The sequence below is a fragment of the Pinus tabuliformis genome, chromosome Q (genome assembly GCF_031772625.1).
Source record: "Pinus tabuliformis cultivar Carrire ecotype Pingquan chromosome Q, CPIR1, whole genome shotgun sequence".
NCBI classification, from domain to species: domain Eukaryota; kingdom Viridiplantae; phylum Streptophyta; class Pinopsida; order Pinales; family Pinaceae; genus Pinus; species Pinus tabuliformis.
The window spans coordinates 278,162,903-278,185,555 of NC_142296.1; the positions used below are offsets into that span (position 1 = coordinate 278,162,903).

General features: G+C 34.9%; 1 protein-coding gene across 5 annotated transcripts in view; it reads right to left on the bottom strand.

Moving 5' to 3' along the window:
• Window positions 1-7,328, bottom strand: part of LOC149219306 (kinesin-like protein KIN-14H) — a 45,856-nt gene extending 38,528 nt beyond the window's left edge. For 2 of the 5 annotated variants that reach the window (XM_089384317.1, XM_089384316.1), the window contains exons 1-13: window positions 7,019-7,328; window positions 6,506-6,775; window positions 6,268-6,412; window positions 6,039-6,148; window positions 5,157-5,276; window positions 4,816-5,019; window positions 3,592-3,801; window positions 3,385-3,459; window positions 3,108-3,254; window positions 2,870-3,011; window positions 2,646-2,755; window positions 799-960; window positions 432-652 (exon numbers count right to left, since the gene is read on the bottom strand). In XM_089384317.1, the coding sequence (XP_089240443.1) occupies window positions 432-652; window positions 799-960; window positions 2,646-2,755; window positions 2,870-3,011; window positions 3,108-3,254; window positions 3,385-3,459; window positions 3,592-3,801; window positions 4,816-5,019; window positions 5,157-5,276; window positions 6,039-6,148; window positions 6,268-6,412; window positions 6,506-6,775; window positions 7,019-7,081 (1,979 nt within the window). In that variant the 5' untranslated portion in view covers window positions 7,082-7,328. Of the gene's footprint in view, window positions 1-431; window positions 653-798; window positions 961-2,645; window positions 2,756-2,869; window positions 3,012-3,107; window positions 3,255-3,384; window positions 3,460-3,591; window positions 3,802-4,815; window positions 5,020-5,156; window positions 5,277-6,038; window positions 6,149-6,267; window positions 6,413-6,505; window positions 6,776-7,013 lie in introns of all 5 variants that reach the window. The other 3 variants (XM_089384314.1, XM_089384315.1, XM_089384318.1) reach the window with 3 other exon arrangements.
• Between the last annotated feature and the right edge of the window lie 15,325 nt (window positions 7,329-22,653).

Here is a 22,653-nt window from a genome sequence, read left to right on the forward strand (position 1 = left end):
GCAGTTTTACCATGTGCCCATTTTCATACAAACACACCTGATAAATATTTAATCACTGATTAGATGTATCGCAGTAAAGAAATCCCAGTTTTTATTGACAGGTGCCAAAGCCATCTTACCAATTGCCAGTTGTCATGCACACAAGCCTGATGAATATTTAAACTTTGACTAAATGTATCAGTAAAGCAAACCCATGTTGAGCCCATCATACCACAACTTTACTGATCTTGCAAGCTTTGATAATTCACATAATATTATAGATTTGACAAGATTTAAACTGGTAGGTAAGATAGTATACATCTAACAAACATACAGAAATACACTGAAGAAAAGAAAATATAACCACTTGCAGGTAGATAAAAGGAAAGCCATTTTCTAAAAATAAAATGATCAAAATGATATGAAGAACAGGTTTTGATATAGATATATACCTGCTCTGAGCAGCCTTGTGTAGAAGGGAAGAAACCTCATTCCAACTGGTGACATCCACTATGGTCAGATCTGACACAAAACTGTTGCCATTTTGGTCATGTTTAATAGTATATTGCTTTACTGGAGTGCCATTGTCAGAACGAGGTCCATCTGCACTGCCAAATTTACTGGTAACTAAAAGATCTCGGATAGTTTCATTGTATATCTCCAGCATTGATGCCTGAAAATAAGGAAGACATCATGAAATTTAGCATGAAATGAAAGTTGCATCCACCACAACTCGTTTCTAAATAAATCCAAAGAAACAAAGGGTTTTTCTTTAAGTGTGTTCAACAGCACATTAAGAATGGAAATTGAGAAGTCAACCTGCATTCTGAAGCTCCATCCTTGAGAAGAAAGTGTTTGGCTCGTTTTGAAAATCTGCTCCAAAGATCTTGGTATAAGTCCTTTGTGTTCAAGAAAATCTGGATTACCAAGCATCGTGTACGTTTTCCCAGAGCCCGTTTGTCCATAGGCAAAGATGCAAACCTGCAAAATGCATTCAAGAATATATTATCAGTAGAAATACAATATATTGCATGGGCATACCCTACTCAACTGTCTCAAATTGATAGCATCTGAAGATATAAAGTGGCTTGAGACAGAGCAGCCACACAACAAAATTCTAGGATTAAAAAAAATAGAAAATCAGACAAAACAACCCTACCATATAGATAGTATTCAGTCTTTTCATTCCACTCTTTCATGACGATCTCATACAAGCCACTTAATATCAAACCCCAAAGTTCATGGAATTTATACTGCCCATGACACTAACTGTTGATTTATCCAAGATACCCAACCGTTATTGTCAAGATCATCATGGCTTTATGGCAGTGTTTATATTCATTGTTTGAGATTTTATCACAAGGAAAATCTTCATTAGAGCAGACAGCAACTTATACACAGAAATGCAAGAGAAATGATAGTTTTCAATCAACAACCATAAAAGGTTGTGCACATTAGAGTTGAGCACAGATATACATCCTAACACGAAATTACAAAACCCCTGGTGCATTGGGACCAGGGGCACAGAAGAAATGCAGAATAAAACTAAGTGTAGGAGGAGCCCCACAAGGTATATCTTTCAGCAACAGGTATACAACATTGACCGTCTTGGCCGTCTGTAGCCTTGTCATCCTGTAATTTCAAATGGAATGTACAAAACATACAAGAAAATATGTTTTTGCTTAATAAGGAAAGCCGTATAAACATTCGAAAAGATAAGCATACCTTAATACAGGTTTAAATAGATTAATTACTCTTTTTCACACAAGTTTATGAATTAATTAACACAGTAAATAAATTGATTATGTGAAAACGACACTTGTAAAACCAACTTTTATGATTCAATTGCCAGAATTGCTAGGCACCCATTGCCACCATTGTGAATTTAAAGCAACCCACAGAAGCAAACAAAATAGAAGGCAGTGAAAAGATACAAGTAGAAGTTAGTAAACTATGGGATATATTAAATTTCTTTTTGTGCCATGTTCTGAATAAAACCTTCAGCCATATAGCATAGATTCATAAATTAGCATACAACCGCTTCCAAATACATTAAAATTCACGTATGCCACCTGAAAATAGGTGCATTGGATACCATATGAAAATAGTCATATTTGAGAATAGATACTGTGAGTAAATATGCACAATACAACAGACCAAACCCAAATAAATATTGTGAGTAAATAAGCACAATATAACAGACCCAACCCAGATAAACAATCTCATTGAAATATGTGTTAATGCAGTATTGCCATGCTCTCAAAGATCAATTACAGTGGACAGAAAGGAAATTTGTCTGATTTGCTGACAATTAGGTAGACAACGTGCTGTTTCCAGATGATAGAGCCTGGCCACAAGCCCGTCTGGCCCTAATTTATAGAAAAATATCTATGTTATTTCAATTAAAATAAAAAAATTTACATCTTTAAAGTTTCTAGGAAGTAAAGGCTATAAAAACATTGAACAAGTAGGTAAATGATACAGCTCAATCATGACAGATATTTTGAAGATTGTTTCTAGATTCTTTTTCTAAATATCCAAGAGTAAAATTTTGCCTATGAGCATCTTGAAGAATACAATCCCTTGTGACAATCAGAAAACAGGTTCTCCGAGGAAGATGCGAAAGTATGGATAGAGGAAGGAAGGAGCAAATTATATAGATTTACCTTGTATCCATCAAGAGCACTTTGAACAAGCTGTGAAATCTCCACAAACACCTCCTCTTGCCTGGCATCATGGCTAAATACCTTGTCAAAAGTAAATGAATGCTTCTGCCCTGAAATGACAGGAGTGCGGGATAAAAAATTGTTTTAACAATTGAAAGGGAGGCAAGTGAGACAGTAAAATAAATCCTAGAAATATAGGTTTTGATACCAGAATGGCAGTTTACCAGGACTCTGTATCAGATCAATGCCCCGACCAACTAACTCAGTCGATGTAGGATATAGCACAACCGAGGGCTCGCCAGCACATTCATCTTCAGGTAATAATGGCCTTACCCTACAGAAAACTCTTATGTTGCCTTTGAGTTCCTGACACATATTCAGTCAAACAGAGAGAAACACAGTTAGCACATGTTAAAGCATTCTAGATCAACTCTACCAAAATCAGGCAGAGGTATATGTTACCAATATAGTGTTGTGCAACTTCCTCCGTAATAGCTCTCCTTCAAAAATTTGAAGATCAGCCTCTGAAAGGCGACTTTGAAGTTCCTCTACGTTTCGATTTTGCTCAAAACACTGTGTTTTATATTGCAATGCCGATGACTCTGCAATCTGTTAGCAGAGGCCATAAGTACATGCTTGACATCACTAATTCTTCCGCAACATGTTACACATGCACCAGAATATTTTGATTTTATACAGAACAATTATTGTTACTTTACAATATCCCAAATTGGCATACCTCTAACTTCTGATTTGCAATGTCTAGCTGCAGCTGCAAACTTCTTATTTTTTCGCTCTGGGAGGAGAAACTCTCCTGAGACAAAAAGCATCTTATCATTCAGTTTTTAATGATGGCGTGTTATAAAATGACTTGAAGAAGGCATTATGATTTTTCCACATGTCTGAAATATCTTGGTTAGTCTTCCTCATAATATAAAATTTATACCTCCAAATATGTTGTCTTGTTTGCAAGCTGTTCCAACTCCGCAGCAGATTTTCCAGTGCATTCTTTGTACTTTGCTACCTCAACAGACAACGTCTGGAGCTGAGAAGCCTGCTGGTCTCTCTCATCTGTAACACGTTGAAGCTCTCCACGGAGACGGTCATTCTCTTCTGCAAAGGTTTTTTTCTGCTTTTGAGCCTCTTGCAGTGAAGCCTGGATACAAAAAGTTCATCACTGCTTTGATCTTTGAAGCAGCACAATATGCTAATATTGCTGATGTAAAAGAGAATTTTATGGACACCCATTTACCAATACATGACTGGGGCACCTGAAGTTAAGAAGCTGATATTTCTTTATTAGTGTTAAAAAGTTCAGTTTATGTAACCTCCTATATGTCTGCATGTAATCAGACCACAAAATGAACTAGGATTGTCGCACAGTACACACTGGTAGATGATAAGTTCATCTGCAGTGCAACAACTTCTTAATCGAAGTCAATTAGCAGATTAATATGAATAGAGATTTTAATCAGAAGTTTTGTTGTCCAGTGTGATTGATAGTCATATTGTTTATAAATATCTCTCAGAGAGTAAGTACCTTTGAGTTGCCCAAATGGGTAGGATCCATTGGTAAGGAGCAAATAATTTTTCAAGGGTAGGATCCATTGGTAAGGAGCGAAGAATTTTTCAAAAGTGGACAAGGTTCAATTCCCATGAGAGCTGTTCCTGGAGCCTTGAAGACCTTGTGACCATGCACACATGTGTGATCAAATCCCACACCCATATCCTTCAAATTTTAGGCCACAAGGATTTGCTCAAGTGGTCCTGAGCCAGACATGAGTCCTCTCAGCTGGTGGGAAGTTGTGGATTTGACTCTCTGGAGCCCCTTGGAATTAGGCACAGTAATCAGCGCCAACGATTTACCCCATTTACCATCTGTGAATCACGGGAAGTACTCGGCATGGTTTTCCATGGAAAAGGTTGCTTTGAGATCCCTGAACTAACTTTCAGGGCCATGTCTAGAGACCAAAAGTCCGTGGAAGAGGTAGCTTTGAGAACCCTGAACTAACTTTCAGGGCCATGTCTAGAGACCAAAAGTACAGTATTCATGACAAAAGGCAAGCTCAAAGCAAGTTACTTCCTAGAATGACTATCCCAATGGAAGATCTACGAGTCTTACAATAAAAAGCACATCAGAGTTCTCTTGTTTGCAGAAAGTCATACTCACTTTAGTAACACTGAGCTGGTCCTGAACTGCAGCAGAGTAACCTCTTAAGCTACTGAGAGTTTCCATCATAGTTGATTTTTCTTTCTGTATTCTAGAAATGGTCTCTGCAGCAGTGCCAGCATCACTCTGGAGCTTGCTGTTATAATGCTGCAAACTAGTATTGTACTCTTGTAATCGTTTATTGATATCCTGAAGTGATGCCACCTGTCCCAATGACAAATGCTAGCCATTATAATCAAGATATAAAAGACATGGCACAAAAATACAGTTCAAGTGAGAACAACCAAAGTAAAATTATTGCAAGGTATATGTTTGTGGAAAACAAACCACTTAGCTCATACCTGCTGATTTGCACTTGAAGCCTCTTGCTGCGCTTTATCGCGTTCTTCTAACAAGTAAGACTTTGCTTTTTCTGCAGCTTTCCGAGCTTCTATGTCTTTCTGCCGAGCTCGAATGCTTTCCTGCATTGTCAAAGAAACGGTCCAAACATATGGTTAAGACCTCAAAATACAGCAAGCCAATGCTAGGAACGAGGGCAAAAAATAAGCATTGAGTTGGACTCCGGATAAACTCGGAAGTTGGCTAGGGAAATTAGGAAGTTAAAAAAACACTAAATTGCAAAACAATGCAAATTTTCAATAATAAAACGTTTTAGAATTGATAGATAATAAGCCATACTACAAAATGCCATGGGATCTAGACAACGTACAGGTTTGTTGATTGTCTGTTCTTAGATTGGATCAGGAAAACAGGTCAAGTAAGCGTTCCTTGTTTGAATTTTTCTGTGTTTTTTATAGGCAGCCAGCAGAGTCGGACTCATCACTCAGGCCAACTGAGTTACTAACATTTAACCTGTAACTCTGGTTCAAGACAAACTTGGAGGAACTTATTCACTCGGTTTCCTAAAAAAGCAAAGTCCGATGTGGAGTCGATTCTGGGTAGGAAAAAGATGGGTAACAACACTGCAGCAAGTTGAATATGATTGGGGCTCTAGCTTCTGTTGATTGCTAAAATGCTGAAACCCATTCTTATTGCGTTTCCACACTCGCATCTTTTGCGATAAAATGCTTTAAAAAATTATTAATATACAGAACTCAGTAATTTTCCAAACAGAGATAACCAAGTACAACTCCAAATCAGAAACGAACCTTACACTACAACACAACTACTTAACTCCCGTAACAAACTTGGCATTTCAGGATATATGGATAAGGACTTCAAACCTCTTTATCAGCTTCTGTTTTCGTAAGTTTTTCTTCAAGAGAGGAGCATGTTTTCCTCAGTTCAGAGATGGTCATGCTTAGCTCTTCGTCCTTCTTCTTCAGCGCATCCTCTGAACAAAACCCTCACATTCTCAAACTTGGTGACACAATCAAAAATCAACAACACCCTTCAAGCACTGACTTTCACACTGCACATAGAAGTAAAATTAAATAAATGCCACAGAAAAACCTGTTTCCTTGCGTTCCCTTCTCTCGTTTGACAACTCGTTTTGCAGCTGCTCTTTCTGCAACACACAACCCTCTTCCATCTCCTGGAACCAGCGAATGCAAGCTCGGAGTTTCTTGATATAGTCCGTCATTTGCTCACATTTCCCCTGTTCGAACCTCAGATCAACATCACACAAACCAAACCCCACACAAGCCTGACATTCAAAGACTAGCTGTAAATAACCTAAACCAGAGCCTACCTTATAATCGAACTTAGTTTTACCCTTCATCTTCAAATTCAAGAGCGCCTCGACGTCCTCCTTAGAAAACTCGGCCAATTCATTGTTTCCGTTGGAGGAGCCGCTGGGAGTAGTAACGTGACTAATATCGCCGGTTTCTTGCCCCATATTTACCACGGAAAACGCATGGCGAATCCTCAGCTTCGGGTCCGCCATCACTCCAGCAGCGAGCAGATCACGGCTTATCTTCTGTCGCTTGTCACAGGATATTTCCTCATGGTTTTCCTTCCTCTACATTAAATACATATACAAATCCATCCATTCAGCCCACACTCTAAGAACTCCGGCCATCTCAGAAAGTATTTTTAACCAAAAAAAAAAAGAGGACACATTCCACATCGAAAACAGCGCAGGTTCGAATCCCGCCACAAAATCACAAAAATCAAGACATACACAACCAGCATTGCAGATTTAAAATGCAATAAAGTACTTGTCCAGAAACGGAAAATGCAGAGGTCCGGTAAACAACCTTACATTACTAGGGCTTTTCTGTACACCGCCGCCTGGAGATTTGATCTGCCTTGCGCCGGACTTCATGCTCAAAACTGAAACTTATAACACCGTTTTCTTGGCCATTTTTGCCTTGAATTTGTTCAATTTTTTCACAGCCTGCGGGTCCCTGACTTGCGTTCTAAGCTTTCATCAGCTACCGCTGCTCCTCTAGCTTTCCGGTATCGATATCGACAGCAAATTTTTCTCTTCTCCGTTCTTCTTCCTCTTCTTCGTTTTGTTTAGTCTATTTTGTATTTTTCCCTCACCATCTCCTTCGTCGGCTGTCCCTTTGCATCCATTTTCAAATCTGACTCCAGCTTCAGCTTTCCGGGTAACCACGGTCAAAGAAGGGTTAGTTTCCAATTAAATATAAAAGAAATTGTGCCCGGGAATTAAATAAAACTAAATTGTTGAAATGTTATTGTTGTTTCTGGTTTAACGGTCACATCAAATTGGTGGTAAATTTATTCCAAATTTAGTTTTCCTTGAAAAAAAAATATGATGTGTATAGGAGATTGACTAAAATTGACCATGACCCTGATACTCACCCTTTTCCATCGTTGCTATCTCACCTTATATTTCACAGCTCACCTAATCACTGAATTTCCTTCTTTACCCTTTTTCTATTCACATGACCCACACCACTACCATTATTAAAAGCTATACTTTTGAAAATTAAGTTCAATGGGGTATTTCTTAAACTCGACGGATTTTTTTTTCTATTGTTGTGCCCGATGAAACATGTTCTTAAAGCTATAAAATCTATTAATAAACTTTGCTATTTATATATATATATTGTAGCATTTAATTACATAAAGTTTATTTTAAATAAGTTATTAAATGTATTAATAAATTTTGCTATTTAAAATATATATTATAGCATTTAATTATATAAAGTTTATTTTAAATATGAATATTAGATAATATTATATTTTAAAGTAAATTGTGTTCAAATAAGAAAGAAATAGAAATAGAAATAGAAAAAAAAAAAAAAAGAAATAGAATAACAGTGATGAGTCAAACCGACATTCGCGGATAGCAGCCAGAGATGGCTGTCCTCACTGTTGGTTTGACACCTGAGTTTGATAGGTTTTGCCACCTTCGGAAAAAAAAAAAAAAAGAAATAGAATAATAAATTAAAAAGTTTAAATATAGAATCATGAGAGTTATAGTAAATTGTTTTATTTATAGAAAGATTAATATAATGAGGATTAGTATTACTATATTAGTAAATGTGGATGTTATTTGGTATTTGATAATTTGTAAAGTAATTTTATAATTGTATGAGGTAACATGAAAAGGTTGACATGGATTTAGAGATGCAAGGTAGTTAATATTTAAAATTAAATTTATTGATGTAAAGGATACGAAGAGAATATGCCAATATTTTTCATTTATGATTATAAGATAAAAATTTGGATTAAAAGAAAAATTAATAAGAAGACTCTTATTAAGATGAACTTGCAACTATAATTATCCTTGTTTAATTGTTGCAATTATAATTATCCTTGTTTAATTGTTCTGTGACAAAACGGAATATGCCAACATCTTTCATTTATGACCATAAAATAAAAATTTGGATTAAAAGAAAAATTAATAAGAAGACTCTTATTAAGATGAACTTGCAACTATAATTATCCTTGTTTAATTGTATAGTGAAAAAACAATGCAGAGTTAAAATCAATCTATGCATTCTAAAAAAGTGATCCATTTTTTTCTTTAGATTATGAAAATAGAAAATGTGTTGGTCCATATGGCTAGCTCAAGTGGTTGCTTTCAAAGCTCGATTGTGAATAGTTACCTATTAAAACTTGTGATTTCAATGAATCTCTGCAAAATTCTAGACAAATAAGATCAGAAAATAAACCAGAAATTTTTCAAAAAGTTTGATAAGTAAATACTCCCTTTATTATGGATGTTGCAGGTGAATATAGAGAATTTTTTCATTAAAAAAAAAAAATCAAATAAATTAATATTCCAATTAATGTTGCCAAAAAATTGAGGGAATCAACGTGTTAAACAAAAATTAAAGAAAAGAGGACAAGACATCAAAATGCATGAGGACAAGACATCAAAGTGCATGAGGACAAGACATCAAAGTGCATGATCCTTATGCAAAAGAGTCAAGAATAAAAGATCATTCAACCAATTGTTGTGTATAGAGTCACGTATGAAAGAGATGTGTAATTTATTTTGTGAGCAACATGTAGCTTTTGAAAAAAAAATAAGAATAAAAAAACTCAATATCACTCATAAATAAGACATTTCATAGCACCGAAAGGTGTAGTGTGATGGATGTGTAATTCCTTCCTAATTCAACATAGTTGGCACAGAATATTTAAAAAATATATTTAACATAAAAAGACATTTCAATAGAGGTCATAAATAAAATGTTTCATTGCCCCAAAAACTACTTTCTACCACCTAACATGGGGGAGATAGAAAGTTCACAAGTGGCATTTAACAAATATAGTAACAACCAAAAAGACATTGCAATCTAGTCCATAAATAAAATATTCAATGTCCAAGTTACCTAAAATAATTATATATCCATTTTTATATAGAGATAGGATACATTAAGTGAGAACAAAACGTTTCTCATTCAATAGATAGATACTTTTTACTTCCTAGTAGTATGACGGAGATGTATAATTCCTTCAATGGTTAATATGAAATTGACACCTGACATTTAAAAAATATTAATAACAAAAACATTGTTTCAATTTAAGATCGGATCTCTCTGGACTCCAAATAAATTTGAAATTAAGACGGATCGAAACAAGTAATTAACATGCCAATAATATGTTAATCAATTCAAAAAAACATATGTCTTTCATATTTAACATAAAATTAACACGTAATATATAATAAATCCATAGTAACTATAAATTTATCCTATTAAAAAAATCAAATATTTTAAAAATAAACTTTTATTTATAATAATAATAATAAAATTACATTTTAATACAATATATCTAATTTGAAATAAATTTACAAAAAACCAATTAATAACAGGTCTATTTTATATAAAAAAAAAAAAAAAAAAATATACAAAATATATATATATATATAACTTGAAATCAAATATAAATTTTAAAATATTTATATAACTTATGATTATTTTAAAAGAAATATTTCCATTTTAACTCATCCCAAGAAAATCAAAAAGAATTGGACTTCTCTCTTCTTCACTTTTCTGACCTAGAAGCCATGGGAGAAAGCCCACAAAGAGGTCTTCCGGATCGATGCAGTCTTCGCGGCCCACCCACTTTACCGATACGTGAGTTCGGCCTATAAGCGCTTGAGTCTCCTGTCGGCAGGGGAAAAATGCATTTAACTTCTAACCATATAAACGAACCCTCAAAATTTAAAAATATTTCTTTTAAGTATATATAAGATATGATGTTAATTTTGTTTCTATTCCAGTTTTATTTTTATGTTAAGAGGGTATAGGAATTATTCTGTTTATAATTAATAATATAGATTTATTTTAAATATAGATTTAACATGAATCGAGAGATCTAATTTCTGAATTGATATTATTTAAATGTTTTGTATAATTATCCGAATGTGGGTGATAATCAAGTCATTTAAGGTGATTAGACGGTCGGGCGGCGGGAGGACTGGCCACATGGCCGCCTGCATCTTCCCCCATGCCAACTTGAAGGGCATTCATGGCACCTTGCAGGCGCCATTAAATGAGTGCTCTGGCCAAGACCTCACCATAATGCTCATAGCAATGGCCTCCGCAGACCATAATGCTATTCCTCCTCCCCTGCTCCACTGCGTTTGTCCTCCTCAAGCCGCAGACCATAATGCTATTTCTCCTCCCCTGCTCCACTACGTTTGTCCTCCTCAAGCCGCAGAGCCCTGCTCTCACACTATAACGGGAAGCCGTTGTTGGTTGCTCAGTTGTATAGACCTTGGCAACGGGTTTCACTTCTCCCACACCAGGCTCTGTAATTTAGCTTCTGCTCAGACCTCCTTCATTCACTCTCTGCGCAGTCATTCCACCAATCTCCCCATTGACAGCCCTGTTTTGAATCCTACCATGGCTCGCATCCGCCACCGAATGCGGAGCAGGAGAGGAGGCACTCGTGGAGGGAGCATCCGACCTCCTGCAACACCCAGCCCAAACTCTGTCTCCCCCTCCTCCTCAACTGACATTCCAAATCCTTATGGCTCCTTCTCTGGCCGATATCCCGACACCCACAGCGGTAGGGGAAGAGCTCAGCTCCAAGGCGCAGGAAGGAGGGATGTCGTTGTCCACACAGCCAATTTTCCCCTTCCTCTGCACCCAGCTCCCCATACAACGCAATTCCGTTTCCACAGCACCCTGCATCGACCTGTTATCACTGCTACCATAACCATCACATTCTCTGAAGAAATCGACCCACCGAAAGCTCTGCCTGAGCACAATGCTGAGCAGCAGAGGGCAGCACAAAGAAACAGATGCAATCGCAACCCAGGCAAACAGCAGCTCCACGAAGATGTTGCCACCCCGCATGACAAAGTGTTGGCTGGCAGTCAGCAAGTTGCTGAAGGCAGAATTGGCGACACGCAGGCTTCGGGAAGCAGGCTGGGAGACACGTCTGGACCGCATGCAGCTGCAGGCAGCTCAGCAGACACCAATCTAGCTCGGGGAGGCAGCACGTCAGCAGAAGAGGATGATTGGTACCAGTATGCGTGCCTGATTGAGGAAATACCTGCCCCAGACAACCTCTAGATTCGACACTTGGCAGCCAGGTGTCGCCCTCTGCCAGATGGATGCTTTTTCTGATGATTGGACAATTTCGGTTATGTTTTTTTTGTTCTGTTATGTTTATGCAATGTCTGATATGTTTTTTGGACAAAACTGATAACCCCTGCGTGGGTTTTTTTGCTTTTATGGACTGGTTTCCCCATTGTTGGGGCAGTCAAGGTTAGACAGTCATATTTTTTTATGAATGATGCTCAGCACTACTGAGGCCCATGCCTCACTGTAATTATACTTTGTCTTATATTAATAGAATAGTTTTACTTAGAAAAAAAAAATGTTTTATATAATTGTTTAATTTTTTTATTTTTAGATTTTAAAAAATATATATTTTGGTAGAAATGAGCAAAATACTTTGATGACGGACAGATACCCTTACACATCATACTGGGTTGTAGAATGAGACTCTTTTTACACATCATATTAGGTTGTAGGATGAACCTCTCGGATACCCTTACACATCATACTGGGCTATAGAATGAGACTCTCTTTACACATCATACTGGGTTGTAGAATGAGTCTCTCGGATACCCTTACACATCATACTTGGTTGTAGAATGAGACTCTCTTTACACATCATACTAGCTTGTAAAATAAGTATCTCGACTCAATAAAAGACTTCTTACTAAGTCATATATATTTGTGATATATTCATTTTACAAGCAAATGAAATATATTCTTAGTGATATAGTAACAGTGAAACATTTAATCTTAAATCTAGTAAAAATCACTCTACCAAATTACTAATCCACTATATTTAAAAAAAATATACTTGATTACCCATCCACCCTAATTAAATAAAAAAATTACATATCTCGATTATCGACTCTATCAATCTTTTTGTTAAATGTGAACAACAATTTAATTTTTCTTTTCTTCTTCTTCTACAATATAGAGAATGAATATGCCATAAAAACGTTGATGAAATTGGGCGGGATTAATTATTACTCCTATCTTAATCAAAGACCTTATCCAAGGTAGGCAACCTTGATATATCATTTGAGACATGATGGTGTATCTTTTTAATTATTATTAGCTAGTGCGTCTCACAGTGAGTGGCTGGGCTGGGCATATATTGTTATTTTATTTTTCCAAGCCACTAGGAATGTAAGTTCAAGCATCCATCCAAATCAGCAGGTACGTAAGTAGATTCCAAGATTGATTTAAAATGCTTTTGAGTATTATTTAAAAGGGGAGATAAGAAATGATATTAATAATTTAATTTTAAAGCTATAATAGGGTTAAATATTGGATTAACATATGAGTTTTTTTTTTGTTTTTTTGAAATAGAGAATTTGTTTTCTGGTAATGATTTGATTAATAAAATTTACAAAGATATATACAAGTTATTTTATTAAAAAAATTATTTTAGGAAAATTTAGAATAACGTTTTTTGTGTTAGTATGTCTAGTTATATTGTGTTGATAATGTAATAGAATTTTATGATTAAATATAAAGATTGGATCCAGATTGTATTTAGAAAAATGTCATATATTAATATAAAATTGTGATAAGTTCAATTTTGGTGTTTGATTTGATCATGATTTTAAAATTAGATAATAATAATAATAATAACTCAATTCCATATATATATTTAACGATATTTATAGTCATTTCATTTAAAATTCATTTTATATTTAATCATATAAAATATAAAAGATAAAAAAAATGATAACTAAAATTTAATTTGAATTTAAAAAAATGAAAATTATATATACACACATAATTAAATTTAAAAATATATTTTTAAAAGTAATAATATACTGAAAATTAGTTATGGCATCTCTTCTTTAATCAAATTATCCATTTAAAACAAATAGACCTAAAAACACTTTAGGTAATCCAGAAAAAAACGCTTTATGTAATGCAGATCTAATATATAATTAAAATTAATTTAATCCAGATCTAATATATAATAAAAATTAATTTTAGACCCTTTATTAAAGGAGAAACAAACTCCAAGAATTCAATATCTATAGTTGTCCCACCCAACAATAATTTTATAATTTGTCAAAAAGGTAGAAGAAGATATAAAGAGAAAAAGTCAAGAATCAAGATATATATACCTAAGAAAAGAGATAAATAATAAATTTTGATGGTTGGTTTATATGGTTGGAAAGTAAATGCAATTTTCCCTGCCGACAGGAGACTGTCATAGCCCGAAATCACGTATGGGTAAAGTGGGTGGGCCGGGAAGACCGCTTTGTGGGCTTCTCCCATTGCTTCGGAGAGTCAAACCACTTTCGCAAGAGAGTCCAGGTCATTAAAGTTGAGAAGTGAGGAGTTCTTTAATTTTTTGGGGATGATTTAAAACTAAAATATTTATTTTACTTATGGTTAATTAATTATAAAATATATAAATATTTTAAAATTTGTATTTAATTTTAAATAAATAATAATAGATATATTTAAGTGTTTAAGTCTAAGTGGTTTTTGGATAAATGGTAATTGGGTATTTTGTTAAGGTACTCCTTGATGTAAGGTCACTAGTGATATTTTGGACATGATGAAGATGTAGTTATGTCAATCTTACAAAAAAATAAATATTTAAGGATTTGAAGTATGTTTTAAAACTAATCTTGTTTCGTTAGGAGCTCGCTTTCTTTGGATCTACCAAGGGCCAAGAGGGATCAAATCACTTTTCACTTTAAAAGAGTTTTGTGTCTCAAGAAATTTATAATTAATTACAATTATAAATATAAATATTATTATTAATTTTATGTTTTTTATCAAGTCAAAATGTTAAAAATTACAACATCTCTATCACAAGGATCAAATGTTTACATAGGAATTAAGTTTACTTATGAATCTCAAATATAAAGAATTTTTTAAATAAAAAGTGAATTGAGGGGAAATCTTGGATAAAATATAATATTACAATATTATATGTTATCCAATATTTATTACCACCCCCACCCAATAGATAGTGGCAAGAGGTGGAGGGAAATACTAATTAAAATGTAACATTATTACATTTTACATCACACCTCAGCCTAAATATTACATTTTATTTTTAAATTTCAAATATAAAGAAAAAATTCCCCAATTGGGGTGGAAAAATACGGCCAGTTCAAGGCAATAATGAGATATGGACTTGCCCAGCACACGCCACACATCAAGGATATCATTATCAGGTTAACGGCGGCGGCTTGCAGAGGAGTACGCATACCAAGATGAGGAGCAGATCGAATCATGGAAATGGCAGGTGAAAGGATCGGCGGCGATCATCTGCTGCAACAGGGGCTAGGTGGCGATATTCATTTAAGAACCGAAGCAGGTAGAACGACAGATAATTGGAAACCTGGGAAGGTGGCGAAGGACAGAGGAGTTTGGCAGAGAGACTCGGATCATAGACTTAAACGACGTCAAAGCGATATGGCGGAGGGAGGAAGAAGGGAAAGGCAGGTGAAGGAGGGAGAAAGGAGGAATACCCAGAGAGAGCAGGAGCAAACAGCGGAGGAAACTGATAATTCCGGAGAAAGGGAAATGGAGATAGGGGAGGAGGAATGCAGGGCGAAGTAGGGCAAAGCAGCAGAAGCAATAACAGGGGCAGACCAGCAAAAAGAGGAAAAGGAAGGAGGCGTAGGGGACGTGGAAGATCTTGGCAGGCAGACCACTGTGAGCCGAAGACTCCGGCCTCGAACCAGCAGAAGAGGGGTCGTCGCTCCATTGGGCAGGCTGCGCAGGAGGCGGAGAGAGCTTACGGCAAAGAGACCAACGAAGACATCAGGAGGATTATAGACGCGTTGGAAAACAGAGTTCTAGACGAACCCTCCGATCCAGAAATGGAGGAGTGGAACACCTTGCTTCCGAATCCCGGGAATACGAGAGGGCGACTAACGCTATATAAACAGGCATTACACATGTATTGGGTGATGAAACATTTGTTAGCCAGAGCAATGGAGCAGGTCGCTGTTGAGATAACAGAGATAGCCCAAGGTTTGCCGGACATGAGGAAAGAGATGACCAGTCTGCAGCTCATGATACAGAAGCAGGACAACAAAATAGAGGAAATTCGCAGCATGCTGAAGGAGCTTACCAAAGTGAAGCATGAGGCGGAAATCAAGCGAGAAATCATGGTAGACTGAATGTCTTACCCAGCTATTTTTTGAATTTTGTGATAAGCTGTAGTGAACCAGTCTGTATGGTAGTTTTGTTATGTATCTGAGACTAGTCTTTAAGAGACAAAATGTAGATAGGGAACTGTTATGCTTTTTGATATGTTGTTTCTCAAAGTGGACAAGTGAACATTCTCAGACAATGTTTTATGAGAGACCAACAGACCCGGTTTCCCTGCGGGGCGGGTTGAGGTCTCGTACGTTTGTATAGTTTTAATGTTGATGTATATAATAGAAAAGGTCACACCATAGCTTACAAAAAAAAAATATAAAGAAAAATTATAATAAGAGGTGGACCCATTAAGGGGAAATATTAGGTAATATGTAATATTATAGTATTCTATTTTACCCAATATAACTTAGTAAAAAGTGGATGGAGTTGGGTAGAAATATTATTTAAAATGTAATAATTACATTTTTCCTAATATTTCCCCCACTTCTGACACAAATGCCCAACGCCAACGTATCCATAAAAAGGTTCTACCTTTATAGGTTACATGGATTCAACGTCAATTTCTACAGCTAATTATATATCTAAATATAACATCAAACTAAGATGAATCTAGGCTATTTTAATTTCCCTCTTAAATAGGTTATATTCCACATGAATACCATGAGTCAATACCATTGATTTTTAAAACCATGGTCATTTTTATTTTTCTTATTATTTAATTTTTGTAGGGCTATTTTTATTTAGTTATTTAGTTATTTTTATTTTATTTTCACCCAGTTAAATGTTTAGGCTAGATTACATTACACATTTCTAACAAAATATAGACAATAAATCATCATAAAGGAATTACATATATTCCCCATACACATTTTTTTTTTTTTCAATTACTTTGTCTCACTATATAAAGTTTGATGTAAAATAAAGGTGAAAATTGAAGTATTTTATTTATGGCTAACATTGATTTTTAAAATAACGTTATTCATTTTTTTTGAAGTAACTTTACACACGACATCTCTAGCATATACATATACTAGAAATTGCACTGAGAGGTGCAAAGTAAGCCCCTCAGGTGAATGTGGTAGGCAATAATCAAGTAAAATATATGGACAATGAAATACAATAGAAATTTGAGTTTCTATACATCTTCTAAAGAATGTAGGAGGAGGTTAGGGTGAATGTGGTAGGCAATAATCAAGTGAAATATATGGACAATGAAATACAATAGAAATTTGAGTTTCTATACATCTTCTAAAGAATGTAGCAAGAGGTTAAAGCTAAGAAGAAAGTTACAGTAACATAAATGTCCCAAAAGAATGGCATAGTAATGATGGTATCCCTCCACTTCCTACTCACTCCTCATCCTACGCTTTACCATATAACATTCCAGAAGTGGAGGAAGTACCAAGGTGGTATAAGAATCAACCAATGGGAAATATGAATAGAGAAAATGAAGGAAAAGAAATCATTTGCCCTCAAGAAGCATTAAAAATGGATCCATGAACTTCCTTATGCACTAAAAAGAAATGCTCATTTGAACATAACACTAGGCTCACAAGCATCTCTAGCCAAATTTGGGTACTCTATGTGAAGTTCCTTTGAAATTTAGGTATCTTTTTTCATTGTATAAAAACAATTTATCAAGCAATGCTCAAGTCATTTCATAAGTTAAAATAAGAAGCTTATAAAAGTAAGACTCCTTTAGCAGTCAATTTTTCCTTAAGACTAGGTGAGAAGTTGAGAGATATAAACTCCCTCAATTTTGTATTAAGTTATATAGGTATGACTGCAACCCACAATTGTTATTAATACAACTATAACAATTACTATAAAAAACACTCAACACAAAAACAACTAATAATTTTGACCACCTTTTTTTCATAGTTTTCATAATATGCTTATAGAACAATTTAGATCTCTAAATTTCTTTCCTTTTTTTAATAAAATTTTAACAACATTATCCTATTCATAATAATGATAATGAGGAGAATGACCATAATTCTCAATTTTTAATAATTATTTCATTTTCTCCATTATAACTTTAAAAAAAAATATTTAATATTAAGTCAACTTTGTTTTAAAATGTTTCCCTAAATTTAGTTTTTAGTTATTATTTATAAAATTGTTTCTTGCTTAATTTCTCTATTAATCTTCATGTTTTTAATCATTGGCTAGTAATGGGTAATGGAATTACCAAAAATATCAAGAATTTCAAAATTTTATGTAGTGTTACTTCAAAGCATTATGGATATGTGTTGATTTTTGATACCATGTTCAAGGAAGATGGACCACCCAATAAAAAAATGCTTCATCAATAGTTATTGAATGTTAGAAACATACTGCCAACTATAGGTGATTGGAGGCTATCCATAGCTTGCATTGATTCTTCTCTATATATTGCTACAAAGGAGTCATTTGATCATGTCAACAATAAGCATCATTTGAAATCCCTACAACAACGTTTTTGTGCATGGCATCATTGCAAGAGTAAAGAGCAAACATTTTCTATAGTAAGCAAGTAACAATCATAATTGTAGCTTATTACAATAGTTGAAGCGAGGGTTATACCTCAAAATCATGCACAAAGGCAAAACTCGCAAATGGGACAAGTTGTTAAATAAATTGTGTATAATCCAACAAGTTCACACCTAGAGCCTCCAACATATGTTTTAGCCAGATTTGACAACTATGTGGGGGTTACATACATGTGATTAGCCAAATTTGACAACTATGTGGAGGTTGCATGTGATGAAATTTTTCCTCCAAATTTTTTCATTGCATCGAATGGAAGAGGTAGAATGAAAAAAATGTGTTTGAGGGTTGTTTTCTCATTAATAATAATGATTCGTAAGTCTCTTTGTTTGACCTTTGGCCATATAACTATTGATATTCACTCGTCTTTAATTTCAACTTCTTTTCTTATATTTTCAACATGAAAAGTTCAAAAGGGAAGCAAATAGCAAGTCCTTGACCAATTCATTGTAAACCTCCAGATAAGATAGTCGCACAACATGCTCGCCATTGCGACTTCATTTCCTAAGCTTCACAAATAGATCCTCTAGAGCCAAAACCATCACCCTCAGATTCTTAACAACACTTAACATTATGTGTGTTTTCCCTACCCCTGTTGACCCGTAGAAAAATATAGATTCGTTTCTCCCTTGTAGAACAACCTCAATAAGCTTTGTTGTACTGCATATTCTCACCCCCAAGACACAAAATGTCCACAAGTTTATGCTACATTTTAAAATTCAAATATGCCAAGCATGAGAAACAGAGCAAAATGTGAACCAACATACCTAGTCATATAGACATCCTCTTGCTCTGCAACGTTAGGGAAGAGTGCATCAAATGCATAATGCAGGCCACAAAACCTCTTCAGTCCCAGGTAGTCAATCCCAGAAGCAAATTCAGCGAGGTAAAGGTCTGTGTTGTTAAAAACATGAAAATAATTGCAGGTAGCTGCTTCAATTTCTTTCTTGTAGAGAGGTCACACTCTAACATAAACCATAATTCTTTCCACCTGCCCATCTTTAGCAGGGGCCAATGAATCAATCTCTTGTTTACCTTTCATAGGAATGGGCTTCGCTTCTCTTTGCCCATCTACAATACTGAAACTTCTAGGGACAGTTGATGGGCATTCCTTTATGCCTGCACTTGGGTTTGGGAAAGAAAAGCCTTCTAGTAGGTTAAATGAGAACCTTGAATTTCCAAAATTGCTAGAACTAGTATGCTCATTGGCAAGAACAACAACCTTTCCCTTTATTTCTTTAACCCAATTATAAGTACTTGAAACCCTAGGTAGTTTTGACACTACTATATGTGTTTGATTTTCTGTGTTTGTCTCTCTACCCCTCGACATATTTTCTTCATTAGCAGTGACCTTGTGCCCAGGATGATCGTGCATTACTCTCCTGGCTGGCCTAGTTGATTTACTGACCTGTGGAGTGTCACTCTGTTGATGGCCATTACTTCCGATATCCACATGTATTTGGGTGAGTATTTTTTGCTTCTCCTTGAGAATATGATGAGGATTTTGCAGAAAAGGACTCACCACAGTTTGATTCGCAACAAATGAATCTGTCCTTCATGACAAATTGCTCACATGCTAGTTGTGCTATGTGCATCATGAATATTGTGTTTTTTTGTTAATCTATGTTATGGGATTTTGTCCAATACATATTTGTAAAGGTCGTGTTTCATCCCTCTCTTGTTTTGAGGTATGTAACTAATAGAGATTGCATATTTTATTGTATGTTATATCAACCCTCTTCAATTATTAAGTATAAAAATGGCACGCATTGTGCATAAAATTTGTTATAATAATAGCCTATTGGAAGAGAAATATCGTCTAAAGTATTATGATCAGAAGAAGCCAATAAGTGATGGTTGAAATATATTTGAAGTAAGAAATAAATTGGTTGTATTCTTCAATCATCCATTTACATATGACATTTTAATATTATCTTTAATGTAACCATCAATAAGAAAACATTCGACCAATTAATTAATTGATATTCTAAAATAATTTAATCTTTTCTTGGAGGCAATGTTTTATGTTATTATATGCCTGGATTGATCTCTCCCATACAACTTCGTCAATGCATATGTGTTTTAAATTGGACAACTTCTCGATTCCTAATTGCAATCTCTTCAATGCTCTGCAATTCCATATAATCAAGTTTTGGAGTTTGGGCATTGTACCCTCCATCCACATAACATTTGATGACGAGGAGCTTGATATACTCTCTAACACGAGAATTCTCCACATCTCCAAGCACTCCAACATCGGAAATCCACCAACGCTTCCCCTAATCCCCAACTCCCTCACTTGCATGTAATTCCTCTAATGTCAACACCCTTAGATTTTTCAATCACTCCAATGGTGGACGCTCTTCCAGTTGGCCACAATTGAATAATTCCAACTCCTTCAGTCATTCAAAGTCGCAAATACAATTGGGAAAACTTATCCCTTTGTAAAATAGAATATGATATTGGCTGCTACTCTAGTCCCAACGACCTCAATAGGTTTGCAACTCCAAAGCAAAGAAAAACTGAGCAAAGAGCAAAGGCGGAAACTGCAGAAGAAATTTGCAAGTGGAAAGCGATTATGAAGGAGCAAAATCAAATCCAACCACTTGTAAAAATCCTAAAAAGCAAAGATATTGGATGGGAACTTACATGTTTGGAAACCTGGTGTAGTCATAGAAATTATTATGATGGATGGCTGAAAACAAAATACCAATATCAAGATCAACAACCAATTTAGTTCACGCTACCTTGAAGGTACAAGGAAACTCCAAAAGTATAAGGGGATGTGTGTTGTTAAGTTTGGTAAGGCCATCTATGATATGAAAATGAGAAACCAGAAAAAATTTTCAAGATGACATATGAAGTGACAGTAATGATACTGTGTAGACTCTTATCCTGCATCTTCCAGAGAATATTTTCAGATGGTCAACATTCTCTCATCACAAGTTTACTTAAAGATATAGATGAACAACAAAGTTCAATACAATATGGTTAAATTGAAATTTATATGTGTCCACAAGAGACCAAACTAGACAAAAAGAACTAAAGATTACATCCAGCACTAAAATCCCAACCAAGATATTCAAATATTCATATTTGAAATACTAACAAGACATAGGCATTTTGAAGGATTTATTATGTGCATTCATAACCGCGAAGCCGACTAGTTGGACCTCATTAGATAATTCTACCCTCTTTCAGTGGGACTCCAACAAACAGCCAATGTCATCCCTAGAAAGTGTATTCAGACAATATTTGAAGGTCTTTTAGTGCACCAGAGAAGATTGTGAAGGTCTAGAACCCACTACATTACAATCTTATGCCTATGTAATGTTGAATAAGGTTTATATCCAAACATCCCATCACCTATTTGGAATAATATCTAAGTGGGATATTCAGAACAATTTATATACAACTTTATAATGTTTAATAAAACATTTTATATGATTTCGTAGAGCTTGCAAGTTCCCCTCACCAAGCAAGTGACTTTTTAGCTGAATAATCCAAAGTAGAATTATGAATAGAGTGAACCCAAGCTTGTTGGAGATATGAGATGATTCTGTGATATTTTTCCATGATTATGTGCATGTCATCACTTCCATATGAGAAACAAAAAAGAAGAATAGAGACAAACTACAGACAAGAGAAAAGAAACAAAAGAAATCAAAGAATAATGAATAGAGTAAAAATCTAGTGAACCATCTTTGGGTTGGAAAAATTTAAAAGAATGAGCAAAGATGGAGTCAAGACTCTCTACTGCACATATTTTTTATCAAAATACTTAAAGTAACCTGTCAATAAGCACCATGTTCATTGTAAGTAATTAGTGGTTTGATAAGATGATCTTGGGTTAATATATGAGCACATTATGGTTTGAAATGTGCATTACTTGGTCTCATTGTTGTAGCCATTGTCCTCATAAGGGGTGTCTGTCGTGGACTGTAAATTAAGAGTATCTATGTATGTCTATAAAACTAAATGGGTAAATGCAGTAAACGCAAGCCTTAACATTCCATTACATGACAAAAAAAATCTCCCTTTTTTCCCCTTTTTTGCTTGATCTTACAGTTTGGTAGGATATCTGTAGAAACAATAGTGTTTTTTATTATCTATAAAAGAAGAATTTAATTTACAAAAATAGAAGTATGTTGTCAATAATTTTTATGATTCTCTCAGTGGTTTGCTTTGATTAAATAGACACTAAATACTAATAAAAATATTTTGACACCAATTGCCTTATAACATTGTTGCTTCAGTGACA